Below are 20,461 nucleotides of genomic sequence, written 5' to 3'. Positions count from 1 at the left end.
TCGAGTGCTGCCCCAATTTCACCCGTGCACTCTCTCTCTGAGCTCGGCCTGTCAGCTGCCGGGTCACGAGGAGAGGTGCAGGACGGCTGAAGCTGGATTTCCGAGAGTCGATGACGGAGTCGATGACGGAAGGATAGCGCCCCCCAGGGAGGCTGGATCGTAGGCAGTAAGACACAGAACTCAGCTCAGTCAGTGGTACAGCCCTTTTATTCAGTGACTTAGCTTGGTTCCAGAGTCTGAGTGAGGTGATCCAGCTCCAACTTTATTGGGGTAAAACTAGGACTATTTATAGTGTAGAGACAGTAGAAGAAGTCTTAGCTGATTGGTACTTTTAGGATGCCTCATTTACATAGGGCGGTGGGCTTCTATCAGGCTATCAGACAACGCCTGATTAAAACCTGGTAGCTCCTGTGCCGGAGGGCATGTATTTGTGGCGAGCACTTTAAAAGAAGAGTCAGGGAGGATGCCAGGAAGGTACTCTGCTACGAAGGAATCTGCAGCACATGGTTTCCGAGCTCGTGAGCTATCCGGACATGAAGAGACTTCTACTTGCATAACAGAGAACCCCAACAAGTGAGGTCAGAGGGCTCAGAGAGTTTGAGTGATGTACTCAGGCTAAGGTCAGGTGACCAGGAAGTACGAAGACAGATCTTAAGCCAGGACTTCTTAATATCACAAAGCTTGTTTCATCCCACCAAATGCCCATAGCTGCTGCATGGTGTGTTAGGTATCGTTCACATGTGAGGCCCAGAGACACTAACTGATGTACTTGAAGCCACACAGTAAGAGATGATACCAGGAGTCTAACCAAGCATGGTGTGACCCCTAATATCCCCTGTACCCTACTACTCATGAAGGGCCAAAGTACCTCCCAACCCATTCCTTATGCTAGCTTCTCCTCTTGAGGGTGGCATGACCCTGGATGACTCCCCTCTCCAATCCTGCCTCCCTCTGCTTGTCCTGGCCAAGACCACCAGAGACCATGTCCAAGGGTTAGACCATCTTAATATCTTCAAGGCTTTTTGCTAAGTCTGAGAAAGCCAGACCCAAGGTCACAGGTAAGGGCCTTTCAAGGGCATCTGTGCAATGCTGGGAACCCGGTATGAAGGGGGTAGGTCCATCTGGCTTCCCTAGCCAGGACAAGCATGGTTCCTCTCCAACCCCCAAGCTCTCCCAGCATTTTCTGGGTGTGGCCCGGCTCCTCAGCGCAGCCTAGTTCCCAGGGTCTGCTCCAGTGTCCTGCCGTGTGGGCTTTTGTGAACTCAGCCAAGGATACATCCTTGACAGGCCTCCCACAGATGATCACTCAGACCTCCCCATGGAGGATCCTCAAGATGACTTTAAACAGAACTGGTGCTGAAACAGACACAGCGGATGATATATTTGGCATCATCGGTGACATGTCTCTTTTATTGTGTTCAAACCGCTAACTAGGGAGACCCCTGTTTGACCTGATGCCTATGGTCCCTTCAGATGGGGCCAGCTGGCCAGTGCCACCACCTGTACAGATTGTGGCCCTGCATGCATCAGGAGACTGTGCCATGGGTCCATACCTTATTCTCACTTGGAAGGACCCTGTGGTCATTTATCCTGTGCAGTATGAGACATTTAGAGGAAAGAAAGTAATGTTTCCCAAGAAAGAATGAAAAGGGCAAAGTCTCCAACAGGTTGTTCAGTCATTCTCTACAGATGTTCAGTCCTCACCTAGACTATGTCCTGCACCTAGCTTCCTCAGGCATCGATACTGGAAATGTGTGGGAGATACCATTATCCTGCCATTGGAAGGAGCACACGCTAAGTCCCTGCTCCCAGCAAGGTGACCTTATCTCCTCCAGCCACAGGTGACTGATCCAGGATGAGATACTTAATCCTCCCTGAACCTAGGGGCCTTTTCTGAGCATCTGAAGTGGGCAAGAAATCCAGACAGCAGTCCTTGTAATCAGATCTTGTCATTTCAACGTGGGCACTACAGTAGCCATACTGGTCCAGCTGATATGGGTACCAATGGGCCTGCAGGGAAGAAGACTGGCTGACAAGCACAGCAGTGCGGGTGGGACAGAACTGCCAAGCTCCTGTTACCATCCCCACACAAACCTGGCACCTAGGGGACACCTCAGGATCTTTTCCTTAAACCCTTCTTGTTAGTTCCCTCCAGCAAGAGAATTTAGTTGCCTGAAACCTAATGTACTAATGAAACTAATGAATGGCATTGTAGCTGAGACCTTCTGCCAACGAGACTCAGAAAGACAGGCAACCATCAAGGTCAAGTTGGAGGCTACACAGCACCCACAGACTGCATCGTTAAGGAGTCTTTTATTCATATCAATCTGATTTCACACCTCATTCCTCCCAATTAAGCTTTACTTCTTCAAACACTGTTTTAAAATGTAACTGCTACGGGAAGGGAAAAAGCCATTCATGTATTAATAAGTGGCACTGAAGTTTAGATTCTTGCACTATGTTTGGCTGGGAGTGGCTGCAGAGGATTCTGAGGCCACCTGTGGGTCAGGGAAGGTCTGGAGACGGGGTTCAGCAGACTGGGTTCTTATCCCAGTTTTGCACATGTTCCTAGGCAGTCTGCTCCCACTCTGAGCTCAGTATGTCCATCTGGAAAATGGGAAGGTAGGCTGAGCCCAGAAGTAAAAAATCCAGGGCTCAATGGAATTCATCATAAGCTCTGTTTTTCTACAGTAACTTCCACCTCCACTTGGTGACCAGGGTTCCTGGTATTTGTGACAGTTCCCACCCATCCAGCAGAGATGGCCCATTGTGAACAATGAAAAAAAGAAAAAGAAAGGAAGGAAGCAGCCAGAGGAATTTAGTCTTCAGAGCAAAGAAACAAAGACAGACCAGCCAGAGACCTCAGGGTCAGCATCTTGTGTCCCAGAGGGAACCAAGAGCCTGGGCACCGGAACCACTGTTCCTCATCACAGAAAGACCAGTGAGCCCCTGTGACAGATCTACAAAAACTAGAAGGCATTTTAGAGGAGGCAAAGGATATTGACAAAAACCACTTCCCTATGAGATCCTAGTGTACATGGCAGAGAAAAGGGGGTGGTGTCAAGGTAACAGGATCCCCAGCCATAGGACTTACTTCCAGTTATAGAAGAGATGCTAAGTGGCCAGTGTCTTCAAGGGGCAGGCCTATGATCTAATTCTGTTTTCTGGCATGAAAATCAGAATCCTGCAGACAGAAGTACCCACTGCATCCTGTCCGCAAACAGCTAGGAAGGAGGCAGTCTCTGAAGTTCAGTGTATGTACACAGTCATGAAGTAGAATGAGAGGAGACCAGGGCCCCACCTCTATTAGAGCACACATTTTAAAATATGTACTCATCCCACACCAAATGTAAATATAAGCATTTCCAATACAATATGTTTTCCTAAAAATCTTCACATTCTGCAAAACCACAATGTAAAAAAAAAAAAAATCACAGAATTCATGGGCAAAGCAGAGTTTGCACACCCTGCTTGACACCTATGAAACCTGTTACCGAACCTTCCCCCAGACAGTTACTGCCCTCAGAGAAGGAGGGCCTCAGGGCCTCCGCCACTTAGGTGAACATTCTCATTCGCATTAAAAACCTACCCAGCTTCAAAGTTAAGAAGACTGATGGATTATGGGGGAGGGGGAGTCACTGTGTTCAGTTGTGTACCGAACGATGAGTGCATCTGCCTCCAAAGAACAGTTCCAAACCTGTGGCCACACAGACGGTCCTGACTAAAATCAGTGGGTCACACTGGTAGGTCAACCACCCTCCAGGTGATGGCTCGACACCCAGGAGTATATGGACAGCACAAATTAGACCTAATGAAATATATACATATAGACACAGAATTGGGGAGGTGGGCTGTATCTGGGAGGAATTAGGGGGAAGAGGAGGAGATGAATATGATCAAAATTTATTGTAGTAAATTCTCAAAGAATTAATAAAATATTATTTTTTAAAACTTAATGGGTCACAAAACAAAGCAACATGGATGGGGGAAAGGACCTGTGGGAGTAGGGGAGGGGCAATGGTGTGAGAGGGAGGAAGATGAGAGAGGGTTGGGGATGACAGTAGTCAGAACGTACTGTATACATCTATGAAATTGCCAAAGAACACATTTCATCCAAAGTTTAGAAATAATCATTTAAACCCACCCAGGGCACCACCTGCACCTGCTATTTTCTCAAGAGGACAGTGTCTTAGCATCTCGTCCATATGCCTTGTACCGTTCTCCATAGAGCTTGAAGGCCCGGAATGATGGTAAAACAGTCATGACTTGCATCAAAGTCAGGTGCACCAGTGAATATTTTCAGCTTTTGCTTATGAGTTCTTCGTGTTACTCTTTATTCACAAGGAAGTTCATTCTGACCCATCAAAACACAAACATACTGGGGAAAATTGTAAATGAGCCAACACGACTTTCCCATATACCAATACCATTGCCTCCATCTGTTATAGAAACACAGTAGCACAACAGACACTTCTAAGTATTAGATGATGCACTCCCAGAAGGTCTAGGGAAGTGAGAGGCTTTTGCTTACAGGTTAATTCAACATACAATTGTGTTAAAGTTTGGATTGTCCGTATTTTAATCCAGATGACTTTGTTAGGCAAAAATAGTCACAAATTCTTTGTAGCATCTCCCCTTTCTTAAGGACAGTTAACAACCTCCACTGTCACTCCTTGATCTGGCCTGGTTTTGTAACTTGCACTGGACATCAGAAATGTAGTAGAGACTATTTTACACTTCTTAGAAAGTCCTGGAGAGGCTTGTAGGCCCCCTCTCATCTTCTCAATGCCCTGTGACTGTCAGAAGCCTAAACTGACCTCCTAGAACTGAAAAGCCTGGCTCACAGTCAGCATCACCCCCACGCTGTGAACGAGGCCCTCTCTCACTGTCCAGTGCAGTACAGCCATGAGTGACATAGGCAAGATGGCCCAAGAGACACCTGCCCACAAAATCACAAACAAAAAACTGCTGCTTTAACCCATTAAGGATTGGGACGGTTCCTCACATAGCCCAAGTAACATGATGGACCATTTTTGTAGGCATTTTACTACTTCTTCAATAGTTTGATGGTTTTCTCTGTTTGGGAACCTATAGATTTTCACTCAGGTCTCAGTGAAGCCACAGGCCTCTGAGAAGGGGCTGACCTGGCTCTGAAAATGTCAGTGCCTTTAAGGAGTCTAAAGTCAAGGGTAAGACACCAAGGAGGACTGTCCCTAACTCTCAGATAGTTCCTGTGGGAAAGAGACGACCTTGTAACACTCCCAAATCCAGGCAGGCCTCAGTCTTTCTGATTAAGGTAGATGCAGTAAAAGTGCACCATGTGCCCTAATTCCTGGAGCCCACGAATGTGTGACTTTCTGTGACCAAATGAATTCCCCTCCCCCCCAGTGGATGGGAAATTTCTTCTTCTTCTTTTTTTTTAACTTTTACAAAAACTTTATTGAGAATTTCATACATGTATATAAGGTGTTTTGATCAAATCTGTGCCCACTCCCTCCCCTCCAACATTCCCCCCTCTGAAGGGGTAATCCTAAAATCTTCTAAGGATTAGATACAAGCTCCCAAATACTTTAGACATTTTGGGCTTTTGGAACAGAGTATGTTGCTAACAGGCCCAAGGACATTTTGACTTTTAGCCAAGAAACTGGCTACATTTCTTTGGGGGTCTTTTTACCCTAACTGCCTAGCCAATTCCTACCTCTTGTTCTTATCACACCATCCTCTGAAGGGGTTACCCAAATTGCCAATAGGGAATAGGGACACAGACCGCTCTGGCTTCTTCCATGCTGAACAGGGACGCAGGGTGAGGCAATTGGAGGACCCCTTCTGTGGGTCTAGCTAAAAGACTCCCAAATTGCATAACTCGTCTCTAAGGGGAAAAGAAAATCCTTGAATCATGAATAGGAGAAGTAAAGGCAAGAGTAATTAGTATAATAAGTTCTAGACAGGGAACTAGAAAAAAGTCAGAACAGGGAAATTTTCAAATGTTCATATGAGAGTCCATTGGAGACCAAAGGAATTTTGAGGTGACTAGATTCAGGATTTTGAGATGGGGAAATGATTCCTGATGATCCACATGGGTCAAAGTCCTTACAAGGGGGAGGGGCAGAGACTAGAGTGTAGACAGGACAGAGGTGGGAGCTGAGCAATGGGTTCTGAAGATGGGAGGACCAGCTTTGAGCCAAGGTGCGCGTATGACCTCCAGAGGAGCGAAATGGTAGGAGACAAATGATAAGGCTCCAGAAGACACACAGCACAGCAAGACCCATCTTAGGGCTCAGTTCTGATTTCCAGGAATGAAAGATAATAAATTTGAGTTGTTGGGCTAGGGCTATAACTCGGCTAGTAGAGTGCTTGTCTAACATGTATGAGCCCTGGCTTCAATTCCCAGCATCACATAAACTAAGCATGGTAACACACACTTACAATCCCAGCATTCGGGAAGTTGGAAACAGGAGGATCAGGAGTTTAAAGTCAACCTGAACTACATAGTGAGTTTAAAACCAGCCTAGGCTATAGGGTTGTTGTAGGCCACTACATTTGTGGTCATTTTTATGATACCTTAGTATCCTCCTGCCTACAAGAATACAACGTTGGATATTTATTCATAATAACACTAATAGCCAATAATGTAACCGTCAACAGGAATTCACTGTCTACGTCATGACCTTGTTCTAGACACTTTTCTTGAATAAACTCATTTAATGTCCACAAACACCTATGAAGACACTATTATAAATCCACATTTCATCAATGAAAACAATAAGACTTTAAGATGCTAAGTAACTTACCAGAGTTGCAAAGCAGGCAAATGATTTGAACCCAGCCATCCAGGTCCCAGATCTAGCCACTCTACCCTCCCAGTCACCCTAACCATCTCAATAATAAAGTCCCTGCTACTTACTGTGTGACCTTTCTATAGCAGGCTCATGCCAAGCCCTTTAGAAATACCTTCTCAATTCCCCCACACCCCAATGGAGCAAGGATCATGAATCATTCTTGTTTACAACAGAAGAAAATGAGGCCCAGCAATATGAACCCAGAGGTCAAACACATCTGAACCCACAAGTATGGGTTTAAGCCAACTATCCTGCCTACCTTGTGCCACCCAAGCCCAGCTGGTCGAGAAGAGGATACAGATGAAGAACACGTAATTCATCTTCCAAACAGAGACACTTAGAAAGAGAAAGGAGTCACTCTTAGTAATTTCACTGATACACAGGGAGCCGCTAGAACTATGTCAGCAGTGCAGAACACGTGAACATGCTAGAGATAAGAGCAGTAGAGCTGAGGCCCAACCTGTGAACAGCTCAGGGTTTCCCAGAATGGGTGGCCTGGAGCAGCCGCTATCCCATGGGACTTCCTCAGCTGCCAGGTCACAGTCAAGGCTGATAGAGGAGGCAGGTCTGCATGAGGTCTGGGGCTCAGCATTGTGGGTGGAGCCTGCCTAGGATGGAGCAGGAGTTCATCTGAGGTCAGAGGCTAGGCAGTGTTGGATAGAGTCCAGGGATGCAAAGACCTTGAACCCTACAAGCTACCCTATTTAGAAGAGCCACTAAGGAGCTCAGAGCTATGGCAAAGGGCCAAGCGAGAGTCAAATGAGGCAAGCAGCCCAAGATGCTGAGCTGTCCTCCAAGGCTCTGGACCCACTGGACAAGACTCTACATAGATCCTCAGCCTAGTTGTGGGGTCTCAGGCTAGCCCTTTTCTCCTCCGACCCTCCTAGACAAAATACACCTGCTGATAACTGCCACCACAGAATTCAGGATAATAAATAATAATAGCATGGACCATATGCCAGGAAGTATACTCAGCACTTAAGAGGGTTACTGGAGAGAATAAAATCCAGTCTGAGATGTATAGATTGAGTATTTTCATTTTAGAGGTGGGGGGTAAGGGAATAGGTAAGTTACTTAGCCCAAATTCTCAAAGCTAGTAAGGGCTAAAAGTAGCTTTAGAATCTACGTTCACTTAAAATCTTGTTGGAACATTCTTCTTCCCTCCCCAGGCTCTACAGAGCAGGTTACCCCAGAGGGTCACCAGTAAGGGCCTCAGCCTCTTGGTAGACAGAGAACTGGTGGTACAGGGGCCAGGCAGTCACACTTCACACCAGTTCCACCAGATTTTAAGACTCAGTACTGAGTCTTACAAATACATGTTCCAGGCCTCATTTCCTGGAGCGTCAGTTGCAATAAGCCAGGAATAGGAATTATACCAACATCACTACCAACACTCCATCCATCTAAGAGAATGTCTCCACCTGGTGTTGTGCCCTAACTCCCTCTAGAACTCTCCAGACTCCTTCTGGACTACAGCATAGCCTAAACACAAAGCCATCTGTGGCCAATGTAATCTACTCAAAGAGCAGTTATCTGTTTTAGGTACCCATGTTTTATGCCGTGGGTACCTTCTGTTTACAGCAAGGAACACAAGTTTTATAGTCTTTCTAAAATAAATGCATATTTTAAATGGTAGATTTTTTTAAAGACACTATAAATCACTGTGCGGGGAGAGGGGTTGTGCACATATCTACCCACTGGAATCATAACCCTGATGTGGCTGCAACATTCTGAGGATGTGACATGCCTGTCTTCTATTTTCATATCACCCCTAAAAGTCACGTCACCTAGGAACTAACTTAACTCCCTCCTCTGAGCCTCAGGATCTCCTAATGCAGAATCACCCACCTTAGTGGACATCAGTGAGTATTAAATAAGGTGATACAAGAGCCAGGCACAATGGTACGCACCTGTAGCCCCAACTCCTCAGGAAGTAGAGGCAGGAGGACCACTCCTCAAGCCCAGGAATTCATGGCCAGTCTGAAGAAGAAGATGACACAGAAGCATTGGCATAGAGCTGGTACTTACGAAAGATTTGCTGACTCAGACAGCACAGGGCCTTGAGTGGCTTGTCTGCTGCTGCTCTGCCCCCACCCCTCAAGCCCAGGAATTCATGGCCAGTCTGAAGAAGAAGATGACACAGAAGCATTGGCATAGAGCTGGTACTTACGAAAGATTTGCTGACTCAGACAGCACAGGGCCTTGAGTGGCTTGTCTGCTGCTGCTCCCTGCCCCCACCCTAGATGTCTTGGTCCCTTATGGCTTGAATATGAAATGTCCTTCACAGGCTCTTGTCGGGAGGGGAGAGAAGAGGCTTGGTTGCTAGCTGAATGACTTTGGGGAAGTAATTGGATTCTGAGGGCTCTGGCCTAAGCAATGGATTAATCCCTTAATGGATTCAAATTTGAATAAACTATTGGAAAGTGGTGGGTGGTGAGGGCTGGTTGGAAGAAGAAGGCATTTGAAGGTCATCTTGCCCTCCCTTTCCCTTTCCCATCTTCCTCTCTCTCTTTCTCTCTTTCTGTATGTTTCCGGCTGACCTCGATGAGGTGAGCTGCTTTACTCTGTTACATGCTCTTTGCTGCAAAGTTCTCTAATCACAGGCTATGAGCCAAAACTACAGAATGAAACGTCTGAGACCATGAGCCAACATAAATAACTCCGCCCTTTAAATAGATTTTGTCAGGTTCTTGTCACGGCAATGGAAAATATGACTAACACAGGATTCAAGTCTAACAACCGATCTGTGGGACTTCCTGGTTGGCAAAAGTAACTGGAAGAGGTTTGGATATAACAGATCTGGGACAGAGTCGGGCATCATCTCCAGGAGGCTCCAACAGAACCACGTAGGTAACTAACTAATCTGAGGGGCATTCTGTGGCCACAGGGAGTGCCTCCTGTTCCCCATCCCCAGGGTAACCCTGTAGCTGCCATTACCCCCACCTCCAGTGCAGAATGTATAAAAGTGGGAGGAGCCCATGGGAATACTTATGCCACTGCCAAGGGGCTGGCTTCCGGGTGTACAAAATTGTACACCTGGTTCCTTTAGCACCAAGTCAGAAAAATGAGAATAGAATCTACTGTTCTCCTCAAGCCCCGAAGTAAGGTAGATTAGCTTGACCCACCACCATAACACAGAAAGAAACTGCAATCCTGGTAGACACAGGAAGACTGCAAAGAACTCACTCAGTAAGTGACAAAACCATTTCCTGCCCATCCCTTATCTCCAGCTGTTTCCAACAGAGTCAAGCAGGCATCACCCATTTCAGTCACAGACCTAGGAAGCAAAGTCCAGCTGATGTCATTGTGCTCCAAGGCACTTTGGTTCCCCAAACTACCATTCCTGTGACTGCACATTTGGGGGAAGAGCAGGCATCATGCGCAAGTCCAGGGATGCAGTAAGGGTCCACAGGGCTTCCGTCTGTGGGCCAGAGTCCCTGCTGAACAGTATGTTTCTCCCCTAGGAGTCTCCTCTGTTTGCCTGCTCTCTCTGGAGAATACCCAGGCCCATCATACCCATGTGGGAAGGAGTTCTCTCTGCCACATGCAGCTTATTCATTAAAAGCTTCTGATTCCTCCCTGCCATCTAATTATGCACAGTGGTCATAAAGAAGCTTTCTCCCTTACCAAAGAGGCCTATTTATATGACAAGAGAGCACTTCGCCCCCACAAGATTGAGTCGTCACTCAAAGCCTTGTTGGAATCAAAGCCCCATCTCTTCAGAGATGCCTGGAGTCCTGCCCGTCTCCTTCATCCAGCTTGGCCCACTTCTGAGCATCTGTGTTTTCAAAAGTGCCACCCTGGAGTGGGCAGGATGTGGATGCCATTCCCCACTGCTGTGATCCCTCACATCTTGCTGACAAGTCACTCAAACATAGGCAAGTATCCACTGAACACCTACTGTGTGTCATTACTAAGAATCAAAAAATGAAAAATAAGCCACCTGCCCTTGTTGGGAGAAATAACACTGAAAGAGGTAAAGTTTTGTGACTGATTCCTAGCCTGACTCCAGCATCCACTGTGTGGGCAAGCTACCAAGCTTCTCCAAGCCCTCAACTGCCTCACTGGCAAAATGAGGTTAAAAACAAAACCCACCTCAGAAAGTTGTTGGAGGACAAACAGGATACAGACATAAAAAGTTGGTGCTCTGGGGGCACTCAGGATGTGCTAGCTCTTAAGGACCAGAGGATTATACAGGTGGATTTCACCCATATGCATTGAGTCCAGGAAGAAGTGCATTTTAAGGATGAGGAGGAGTTTGCTAGGCCTAGAGAGATGCCTCACAAGGGAGAATTGCACGTGTCGAGTGCCCCTGGGGATCACAGGGCTCTGAAAAACACAGACACTTGGAGGGTAGAGGCCACTATGTGGGAGACAGATCTTCAGAAGTAGGTGTTGACGGAAGTTGAACCATGGCCAGAACCCTCAGCTATGGTATCAAGAGCATCTCCTTGACCTTTTTCTTGGTTCATTTGACTGCTACAACCTAGAAGGAGGGAGATAGCTTCTATTAATCCTATGCTTATTCACTCAGGCACTCAACACAGGGTCCTGAGGGGCTAGGACATGCCAGGCATGGTCCCAAGTGCAGTGGCCTAGGCCCTAAGCCTTACCCAATCCCTTTACCACAGGATACCATGATGCCCTGCTGTGGCAGAATGTGGAATAGTGACCACAAGGTCCCTTCATTGAATCATCCAACAAGTGTGGCCTGAGCTAAATGAGATAACTCAGTATTTTCCCTAAGTCCTTGATAAATGTCAGTGCTTATTTTTATTAAGATTAACTAGCAGAATGGTAAAAAGCCCATCGCCAAAGCCCAAGGCACTGTCTCTAGATGCATCTTAACCTGAGCAAAACTGCATGCCCACAGCTCCTCTCCTCCACGCACTCCAGAAGAAAATGCTGTGACTCCCACTGTCCATGCCAGCCCTAACTTGGACACCAAAAGACCTGCCCCCAACTGAACCACCCTGCACCCCACCTATGTATCTCCTTCTAGGGTTCCAGACACAACATTCTACCTTTTTGCTTCATTTATAACTCCATCCACCCCACCCACAGGCCCTTCTTACCATGAGGTACCAACAGTGTACAAATCCCAACAAAGTCCGGTGCCCGTGGCATTCACCCATTCATTTGCCTCAAGAACATCCTTGAAACAATTCCAGGGATGGAAGGATTTTGACATCACTAATAGTATAATGATCACTGGTGACACATGATGACTGCACAGATGGTGAAGGACCCCAGCCCTGAAATCAGATGGCCTGAGTCCCAGTCAAAGCTTCCTAGATGTGTGACCTTGGAGAGGTCATTTAATTTATGTTTACATTTCCCATTAGTAAAAGAATAATGCATATTCATCACCCAGCACACAGCATGCAATGGTGAACCCTTAGAAGCAGATGGGACTTTGCTACTATGAGACATAATCAGTATCTCCCATTTTGCAGATAAAGGGATGGAAGTTCAGAAAGGTACAGTGAGTTGCCAGGGGTGCCTGCTTTCAGGTGGCTGGGCCCCAGGTCCCTCCACTATGCGCTCTCACTGGCTGACTTGAACTCACTGAAATCTAAGAAGCACTCTAGAACAAACTAAATGAGATAACTCAGTATTTTCCCTAAGTCCTTGATAAAGTAAGTAGTGGCAGGTGGCCCAGCACACAGCATGTGTTTCCCCATCCTGAGTATGAATCTTTCATAGCTCTGTGTGTGTGTGTGTGTGTGTATGTGTGTTAGGGTAGAAGCACTGAATGCAATTTTACAAGACAAATCAGTGCTGGGAAGTGGGTGCACATCCCTGCCTCCCATTCTGATTTGACAAATCTCATAACCAGCCTGGCATTTGATACAACCACCCACTCTTTATCTCAGCATGAGAGACAAGAAACTGGTTCACTAACTCTCAAGCTTTAAGTAATTCTAACGCCTCTCATGATCATCCTAAATGTCTTTTTTTCCAATTAAAAAAAAAGGTGGGAAAAAATAGTCAATCTAATTGTTGAGTGATGTTCAGACAAACACAGCTGCCAGACCATGGCCTGTGTGCACTGACAGGGAAAGGTCAGAAAAGAGAGGCATAGTCAGGGTGCTTGTGCACTGCCTGGACTTGGATTCTGCATAGCCCCTCCCTGGAGTGAGCCAAGATCCCCCAGCCCCCACCCTGCACTCCCCTACCACTGCAGTGCTTGCCTGCTGGGGAGGCACCTCCCAGATCTGCAGGAACAATGGGATGGGGAGGGGGCAGGTGCTGCTGGGAAGAGCGGCAGCGGGTGCAGAGGGTCGGGCTGTGGCCACTGTCACCAGAACAAGGAACCACCAGTGCCGGCCTCACTTTCCTGGCTTTGGGGTCCCTGTGGAGCACAGAGCTTTTTCTGATCAGATTTCCCTTATGTCCGGGTATTTTAATTTCATCCTTGCAAAGCAGCTTGCTTGGAGCTCCTGGGAAACTGACTAAGGCAAATGCTCCCGCCAAGGCCCTGCAGGTCAGGGACACAAGGTGCCTCTTGCAACCAACTTTCCCCATTTGAGATGCACAAGGAAGACTGGAATCCTGGCCAGCCCATCCCTGATGAGGAGGAAGCCTTGATTTACAGCTCTGGCTCAAAGAGCAGTTCCTCCTCTTCCCCCGGGCCCCTTCCCTGGTCCTCTCCCTCCTTCTCTATCTGAGCCCTAATCATAAATGCTCTGCCAAGACAGTGGCTCTGTCACATATGGGAAAAGCGAGTCTCAATCTTCCGCAAGCCCCCTACACACACCTCTGGCAAGAAGCGGACAGTCAGCCGAGCCTCGGCAGTTTCTCCCTCCTAAACCCAGAGAATCCTAGAGAATGGGAGGGCAGTGGGTTACCCTTTGGTCCGCACCTGCTGCCTCAACTCCCATCTCCTGGGTCCGGCCCGGACAGGGTGGGGGAACAGGACAGACTCAAATCTGATTTCTCCCAGGCTCTCACCCCGCCTCGCTGAGTCACGGAAATGAGCCGCTGGGGACCCCGGGCCACCCAGCGACCGGCCATTTACCGGGTCAGCGCTGGCATCCCCTGCACAGCGCGGGGAGGATGGACAGAAGGGGCGGTTCTCACCGGGACTGGTACCCAGCCCTGATGTCCAACCTAAGGCGGGGACAACCAGGATGCCCCAGCAGGCGCTGCAGTCCGGGTTGCACAGTCCGCACCCTGGCTGGAACTGGGCAAGTGACTGGAGGGCGGCCTCCAGCCCCCTGGGCCCGGGGTCCCACCGAGGAGCTGACCTTGATCTCGCCCGGCTTTGCAGGATGGGCGGGGGGCGCCCACTTTTCCACCGCTCTCGGCGAGGCTGCGGGTCGCGGTACCCCGCGCGCTTTATCGCTTCATCCCTCCCGGCCCTGCCACCCGCAACCGCAGCCGCTCGTCCCGCGCTCACCCCGGGGCCCGGTGTCGCCGCCCTCGGCCTCCTTGTCCGCCATGGTCGCACAGTCCCGGCTCGTGAGAGGAGCCTCGGCGAGGCGCCCTGAGAGTCTAGTCCGAGTCCTCCGCGGCGCTCGGGCCAGGTCTGAGCCACCGGGCAGCGGGAGCACCGCTGTGACGCGGCCGCCGCAGCCCGGGCTCCTCCCGGCGCTCCTCCCAGGCCCGCCCCGCGCCCCGCCCCGCAGAGCCTGGGCTACCGCCCAAGGCAGAGAAAGACCAGCTCCTCCCTAGGCTCCGCAGCGCGGGTCGCCACCCTTCATGGCCCCGACCCGCCCTGTCACCAGCGCAGGAACCAGTTGCTCGCCCCAGAGCGGGCGGTGGAGGGATGGTGGTGCCGCAGGGTCTCTGTGGCTGGTCTGCTTTCAGACCCCCAAGTCTCCGCTTCGCGGCAGCTCTTTGAAAGGCACTGCTTGGTATGCCTGGCGCCTTCAGGGGCACCGCACACACAGCACTCCCTCCTGAGGATGTCCACTCCAGTCCCCATCCATGCCCTCAGTCCCTAGGTCTCACAGGAGCCATCCTAAGTGAGAACCTGCGCAGGGGCCAGCTGCAGACGCCCCCACCAGTTTTCCCCTGCAGGCCGCCTACAGGACTCCATGGCAACTCTCGACCCAAGGAGGCGCTTGCTGCAGAGGCTGTCGCCTATTCCAAATATGGGATGCCTCCCCGCCCATTAGAACTCTGAGAAAAATATTAATAAAGCAAAGCTTCCAGGTGAATGAATCAGGTCTCTGTCCTCCCTCCCTTTCTTCCCCACTTCCCCCCTCCCACCCCACACCTGTTTAAAGCCTGGCAGCTCCAGGGTCTCAAGTACCCCCACTCTATCTTGGCAAGAGCAGATAACACTCTAACAGCCATAGTTATTGGATCTTTCTCCGGTGCGTGGCACTGTATTCTAATATGGTGAACATCTTTTTCTCATAGCTGTCAAATTCTGTGTATAAGAAAAACCTGTCATAGCTGGCTTAAATGATGGTTTCAATATTACACACAGCAAGTGAATGGCCAGCTGGGATTCCCATCCAGGTCTATCCCTCACTTCCTGAAATGGGCAGCATCTCCCCCAGAGGCACCTGGCCTAGTCCTCCATGGACAGCCACCCTGTGGACGGCGGGATAACTGGAGGGCTGCCACCAAAGCCTCTGCTCAGAAAGCGATGAATGAGAGTGACAAATAAGATGAATCTGGGGCTGAGGATGTCGCTCAGTGGTAAAGCTACCATACAGCATTCATGAAACTTGTTTTCTGTCTGCATTAATCCCGAATGTACAGTCCCTGGCTGTGTGTGAAACTCTGATCAAATTATGTAACCTCTCTGAGCCTCAATGCCCTCCTCTGGGAAACAGGTATGAACAGGAGGACCCATTTTCAAGACTAAAGAAGATTAGGTGAGATGAAGGTTGGGATCTCACATATGAAGCAGTTCAGAAAGCTTGAGCTACTAAGTAGCAGACATCCTTTTAATGGAGGTCAAGGCCAGATGTGCAGGGCAGTGGTAGTGGTGGTACACAGAAGATAGTCCCAGAGTGTAGACCGTGTTCTAGTGGAGCATCTTCTTCCAACCAAGGCTGTCTCCTTGTAATGACAACATCACACCATCTCAGTTCCCAGCAAGATCCTGGTGTCCAGGAGCAGAAGGCACCCAAAAGCAGACTAGGTGGAAGCAGTTGCCCTGGGCAACAGCCTGAGGCATCAGGCTGAGTATAGAGAGGGGAAGAGTTGGCCCTGGCCCTTCATCCACCCATTGCAAGGGTTGGCCGAGGGCCCTTTATCTACTCATTGCTACCTTCCAGTTTTGCTCACACCTCCCAACGAAAGGTAGGCAGCTTGGTTGAGGTCATGTGTGTGGAATATAAGAGGGCAGGGACAGTCACTAGCCCTGTCCACCAAGTCCTAAGTGTCTTGCAGACATATGCCTGGACCTGCATGCTAAAAGAACCTGCTGTTTGGCATGCTTCTAATGGAGAACTCAAGTCATGTTGTACTTCCCTGCACCCCCCAGAAAAAAACCTTGTGTTTATATATTGGTTTTGTAGAGACAGGGTCTTGGTGCATAGACTTAGACTTCCTATCCTGCCTAAGTACTGGGATTACAGATGTAGGCCACTATGCTCAGATACACACTGTTTAGTGTGGTATTCAATAGTTTATACACTAGTGAGCTCCAGCCATCTTCATCTGAAGTTCATCCCAAGAAACCTTCCTGCCCACCGTACCTTCAACACCACTGCAGGCTGCTTCAGTCTCCGTGTTTGTCGCTCTCTTCTACCTTTCTCTACCAGGGCCACAATCCTCTGTCCCTACCCACAGCTTCCTATGGTGATCATCATACCCAGATGCTCTCTTTAAGGCCCCCTCCACTCTACCCAGCAGCTCACCACTCCTCTCTCCATCTGTAGAGATGCCCACCTCTACCTTCCTCTAAGACTCCAGACCTACGGAGCATCTCCCAAGGGTGGCTCCTGAGCCTCTCATACCTGACTAAAATCCAGCCCTCTACTCCTCCTCTTTTTCTTCTGGGAGTCAGGTCCCTGATGCTCCAGGAGGGACAGCATCCTCATCATGCCCTGTCCTTTCCCATCAGGGACCTGACCCTGGCATCAGGACATAGGCCCTGACAGTCTGTCAGAACCAGCAGGAACTCACATCTGCTTCCTGCTGTGGAATGGCCCTGGGCACCATCTGCCCTTGCTGGCACCCTAGCCATGGTGATGTGAGGGCATGCGAGCAGGATAGGAGATGACATGCAGGCCCTAATGCTGGGGGCAGACAGCAGTTTTGATTTTCAAAGAAGCATAAAAGGCAATGTGTGCTCCCTCTGCCTTGCTGATGCTCTCATCATGAAATTAAAAAGTGCCCTGGATTAGGAATTAAAGTACTTTAACTCAGTAAGTAAAGTCACTTGCTGCCAAGCCTGATGACCTGTGTGTTTGGTCCTCAGGAGTCATATGGTGAAAGGAGAGAACTGACTTCTGCAAGGTGTCCTTTGACTGCCACATACACAGAATGATACATGTGCGCCCATACACACACACTCACACACACACACACACACACACACACACACACACACCCACACACACACACACACACACACACACACACACACACAACGCAATAAAAGAAATACCATGGTGAGTCTGTGCTCTGCCAGGCAGGTACTATCATGGACTCACCTCGTTCTGCAGTCCTGGCCATTCCACGGGAAAGGAGAGGGGTGCATGCAGAGGCAGAGGCACCTGTCATAAGCAGCGGTGCTGGCAGTCAAGGCCATGTCTACCTCCATGTTGTTCAACATCAAGAACCTGTTCCAACCTTCCTACCCTGACTCATGCAGTCAGCCAGAGTGAAATCATGTCACTCTTTTGCCATCAGGTTGTTGTGGTTTGAATCTAAGATGCCCTCAACAGGCTTGTGTTTCAGAGGCTTGTTCTCTAGTTATGACACTATTTTGGGAGGCTAGGGACTCTTTCCAGGTCTAGCTGCTAAAAGTAAATCATGGGGCGGGGGCAAGTTCTTTTGAGGCGACATGTTATCTCTCACCTTTTCCTGTCTCACTCTCTCTCTGTTTCCTGATCTGTGACGTGAACCACGTCTGCCACCCATTTCTGCTGCCTTGATCTGAGTGAGCTGCTCCACCATGCCCTCCCACCCTGATGGACTGAAACCATGAACCAAAATAAATCTCTCCTCCCTCAAGTTGTTTTGATCAGGTGTTCTGGTCACAGTGATGGTAAAGTAACTAGTAGACAGTGCCTATGTGACTCCAACTCCTTCCATTCGTGCACCGTCACTTCCAAACACACACAGGCATCCCTAATTTCAATACACCGAATGGTCCCCCACCCCAGGGACACACCCAAGAGAATCATGGATCTTGCTCTCTATTAGCTTCAGGAAATCTCCCATACTGAGACCTCATTATAAAGCTTCTGCTTCATCCACTGTGAGGGAAGCCACATCTACATAGGACCCCAGGCTGTGGAGGTCACTGAGCATGGAGCCTGATATACCACAGACTCTCACCAAATGCTCTAAAGTCAGACTGACTGAGTCGCTAGTGAAGCGGGGATGCTGAGCCTTGGTCCAGATGGAAGATACACAGACACTGTGGCTGAGTCCAAGGGGCTCACGTGCCTCTCTACAACCTTGTTATTCATTCAGCCCAGAATACCTCACACATACCTCCTCTCCCTCCCCATGTTCTCTAGAGCACCTCCATGCATCTCTCTTCTACCTTGAAGGTACTCAGGGCCCAGGCAGTGGCCTGCAGTGGATTCAGGGGAAGAATTCCTCCCAACAGTTACACCTTTCCATTGGGCAGCTGAGTCCCCAAAAGCTGTTCAGCCCAGAGCCAAGTCATTGTCTTCCAGTCTTCCTCCCACTGGTCACACCAGTGTCATGAACCTGCTCTCGGGTCCACTGGGAACCTGTTTTCCACTTGTTATGCCAGGTATCCTTATCTCCTGAAAGTCTCAACTTGCATGTCACCACCTCCAGGACACCACCTAGCCCCTCCTCTGTGCCCAAGCCTCATGACCTCTGTTACAGCACTTACCACAGCTCTGAGGTCAGGCTGCAAGCTCTCCAAGGGGGTCAGTCATGTCCACATCAGCAGTTCCTATTCCTTTGTGTAATGCCTGGTCCAGAGAAAGTTAAACACAAAGCCAGTGGGCTCCTCAGCTCTAGGTCTTTCCCATTTTCTCTGGATTCCTCCACCCATCAGCCCACAGACACGTCTCTGCCTATACATTTCCTCTCTGTCCTTCAGCCCTAACAAAGACACCTCCACTCCAGTGTCAACTAAGGCACACAAAAGCCAGAGCCAAGAGATAGGGCCAGCCAACTCTACCAGGCAGCCAAGGATACTGTCACCTGTATCAATCCCCACCTATGGTCCAGGCCTGCCACACTGGAGAGGGAGGTGGATGGGGAGGTAGCGGGGTCCTCTGGTCTCCAACTAAGAAGAAACTGAGGAATATCAACTGACAGATGACCTACCTGCAAGGAATTCTGGAGGTACATCAGGACAGAGTAAAAAGGAAGTAGAAAGAGAGAGGTGGGGATCCTAGCGCCAGTGGAACCTCAAGGGAGCTGGGGTCAGCCCAGACCTAAGATCAAGAGACCCACCTGACTGGATCTGTTTCTTTGTCTGTAAAAAGGGCCTGGTAACTCTATCTAGCATCATTATGGAAGACAATACATACATGTAAAGCATTCGTCTGAGGGCTGTGCTATCTTTACACAGTAAATATAACATTGTATTATTACTGAGTGTACACATTTGGACAACAAACCCTTTTCCCTCTGCATCATAAATCACCAAATGGATCTGAGCAAATTTTACGGCTAACAAAGACACGCAGAAGATAGAGAAGCCACTTTAAGTGTTTTTATGTTGAAGAAACACTTATACTAACTCAAATCTGACCTTTTCTGTAGGAAACTTGTAGAAAAAAATCTGCTTTGGATTTTGATATGCCACCAGAATCTTGCTATAAACAAGACATGGTAAAGTGACTCCTGCACTCAGGAGACAGGCTGGTGGATCACTATAAGTTTGAGGCCAGTTTGGTCTACGTAGCGAGCTCTAGGCCAGGAGGGGGTCATAGTAAGACTCTATCTCAAAAGAAAAAAGAAAAAAAAAGGCAGGAAAAAACAAAAAAAGAAAGAAAAAGAAAAGTTGACTCCTGTACAACAGGACCAGAAGTCAGATGCACTAAGGGGACATAAAACTTTCAGGGAAAACCCAGGCCATGTGTCACACTTCCTGACCTCTGACTTTTGAGGCATTCCAAAAACCCAGCCTCAGAGGCAAGACCACACTGACCAGTGTACACATCCCTCCCCCTTGGTTCGCACCCCATCTGGTGTGAATCAGCCTTTCCGTTAACATTCCTGAGCACACTTCACATATACAGCATGTGCTGTGGGGCGACTCTTCCAGGGAAAAATTTCAGGGGCTGGAGGAAGTGATTTTTCCAAATATCACAGTCACTCAGGCCTGCAATGTAAACGTTAGACATGCCTGTGCAGGTGATAGAAGGTTATCCAAATATTTTTCAGAAGTATTTCAAACAGTGGAGGGATCTATCATTACTTTCTCAGCAGCCTTCTCAGAGCTGTTCAGACCCTGGCCTTGCAGAACTCCTGGCTCATAGTAAGACAGGATGGTC

General features: G+C 48.9%; 1 protein-coding gene across 3 annotated transcripts in view; it reads right to left on the bottom strand.

Annotated features, from left to right (window-relative positions):
* Hspa12a (heat shock protein family A (Hsp70) member 12A) overlaps positions 1 to 14,427 on the bottom strand; it is a 79,012-nt gene extending 64,585 nt beyond the window's left edge. Inside the window, exons 1-2 of one of the 3 annotated variants that reach the window (XM_029560764.1) lie at positions 8,750 to 8,775; positions 7,099 to 7,175 (exon numbers count right to left, since the gene is read on the bottom strand). In XM_029560764.1, the coding sequence (XP_029416624.1) occupies positions 7,099 to 7,159 (61 nt within the window). In that variant the 5' untranslated portion in view covers positions 7,160 to 7,175; positions 8,750 to 8,775. Of the gene's footprint in view, positions 1 to 7,098; positions 7,176 to 8,749; positions 8,776 to 14,089; positions 14,112 to 14,241 lie in introns of those variants that run through there. The other 2 variants (XM_008827332.3, XM_029560765.1) reach the window with 2 other exon arrangements.
* Positions 14,428 to 20,461: the final 6,034 nt, after the last annotated feature.

The sequence above is a fragment of the Nannospalax galili genome, unplaced genomic scaffold, assembly GCF_000622305.1.
Source record: "Nannospalax galili isolate Female #2095 unplaced genomic scaffold, S.galili_v1.0 scaffold31, whole genome shotgun sequence".
Taxonomy (NCBI): Eukaryota; Metazoa; Chordata; class Mammalia; order Rodentia; family Spalacidae; genus Nannospalax; species Nannospalax galili.
Note: the sequence above shows the minus strand (reverse complement) of the source record. Positions and strands in the feature narration are given on the sequence as shown.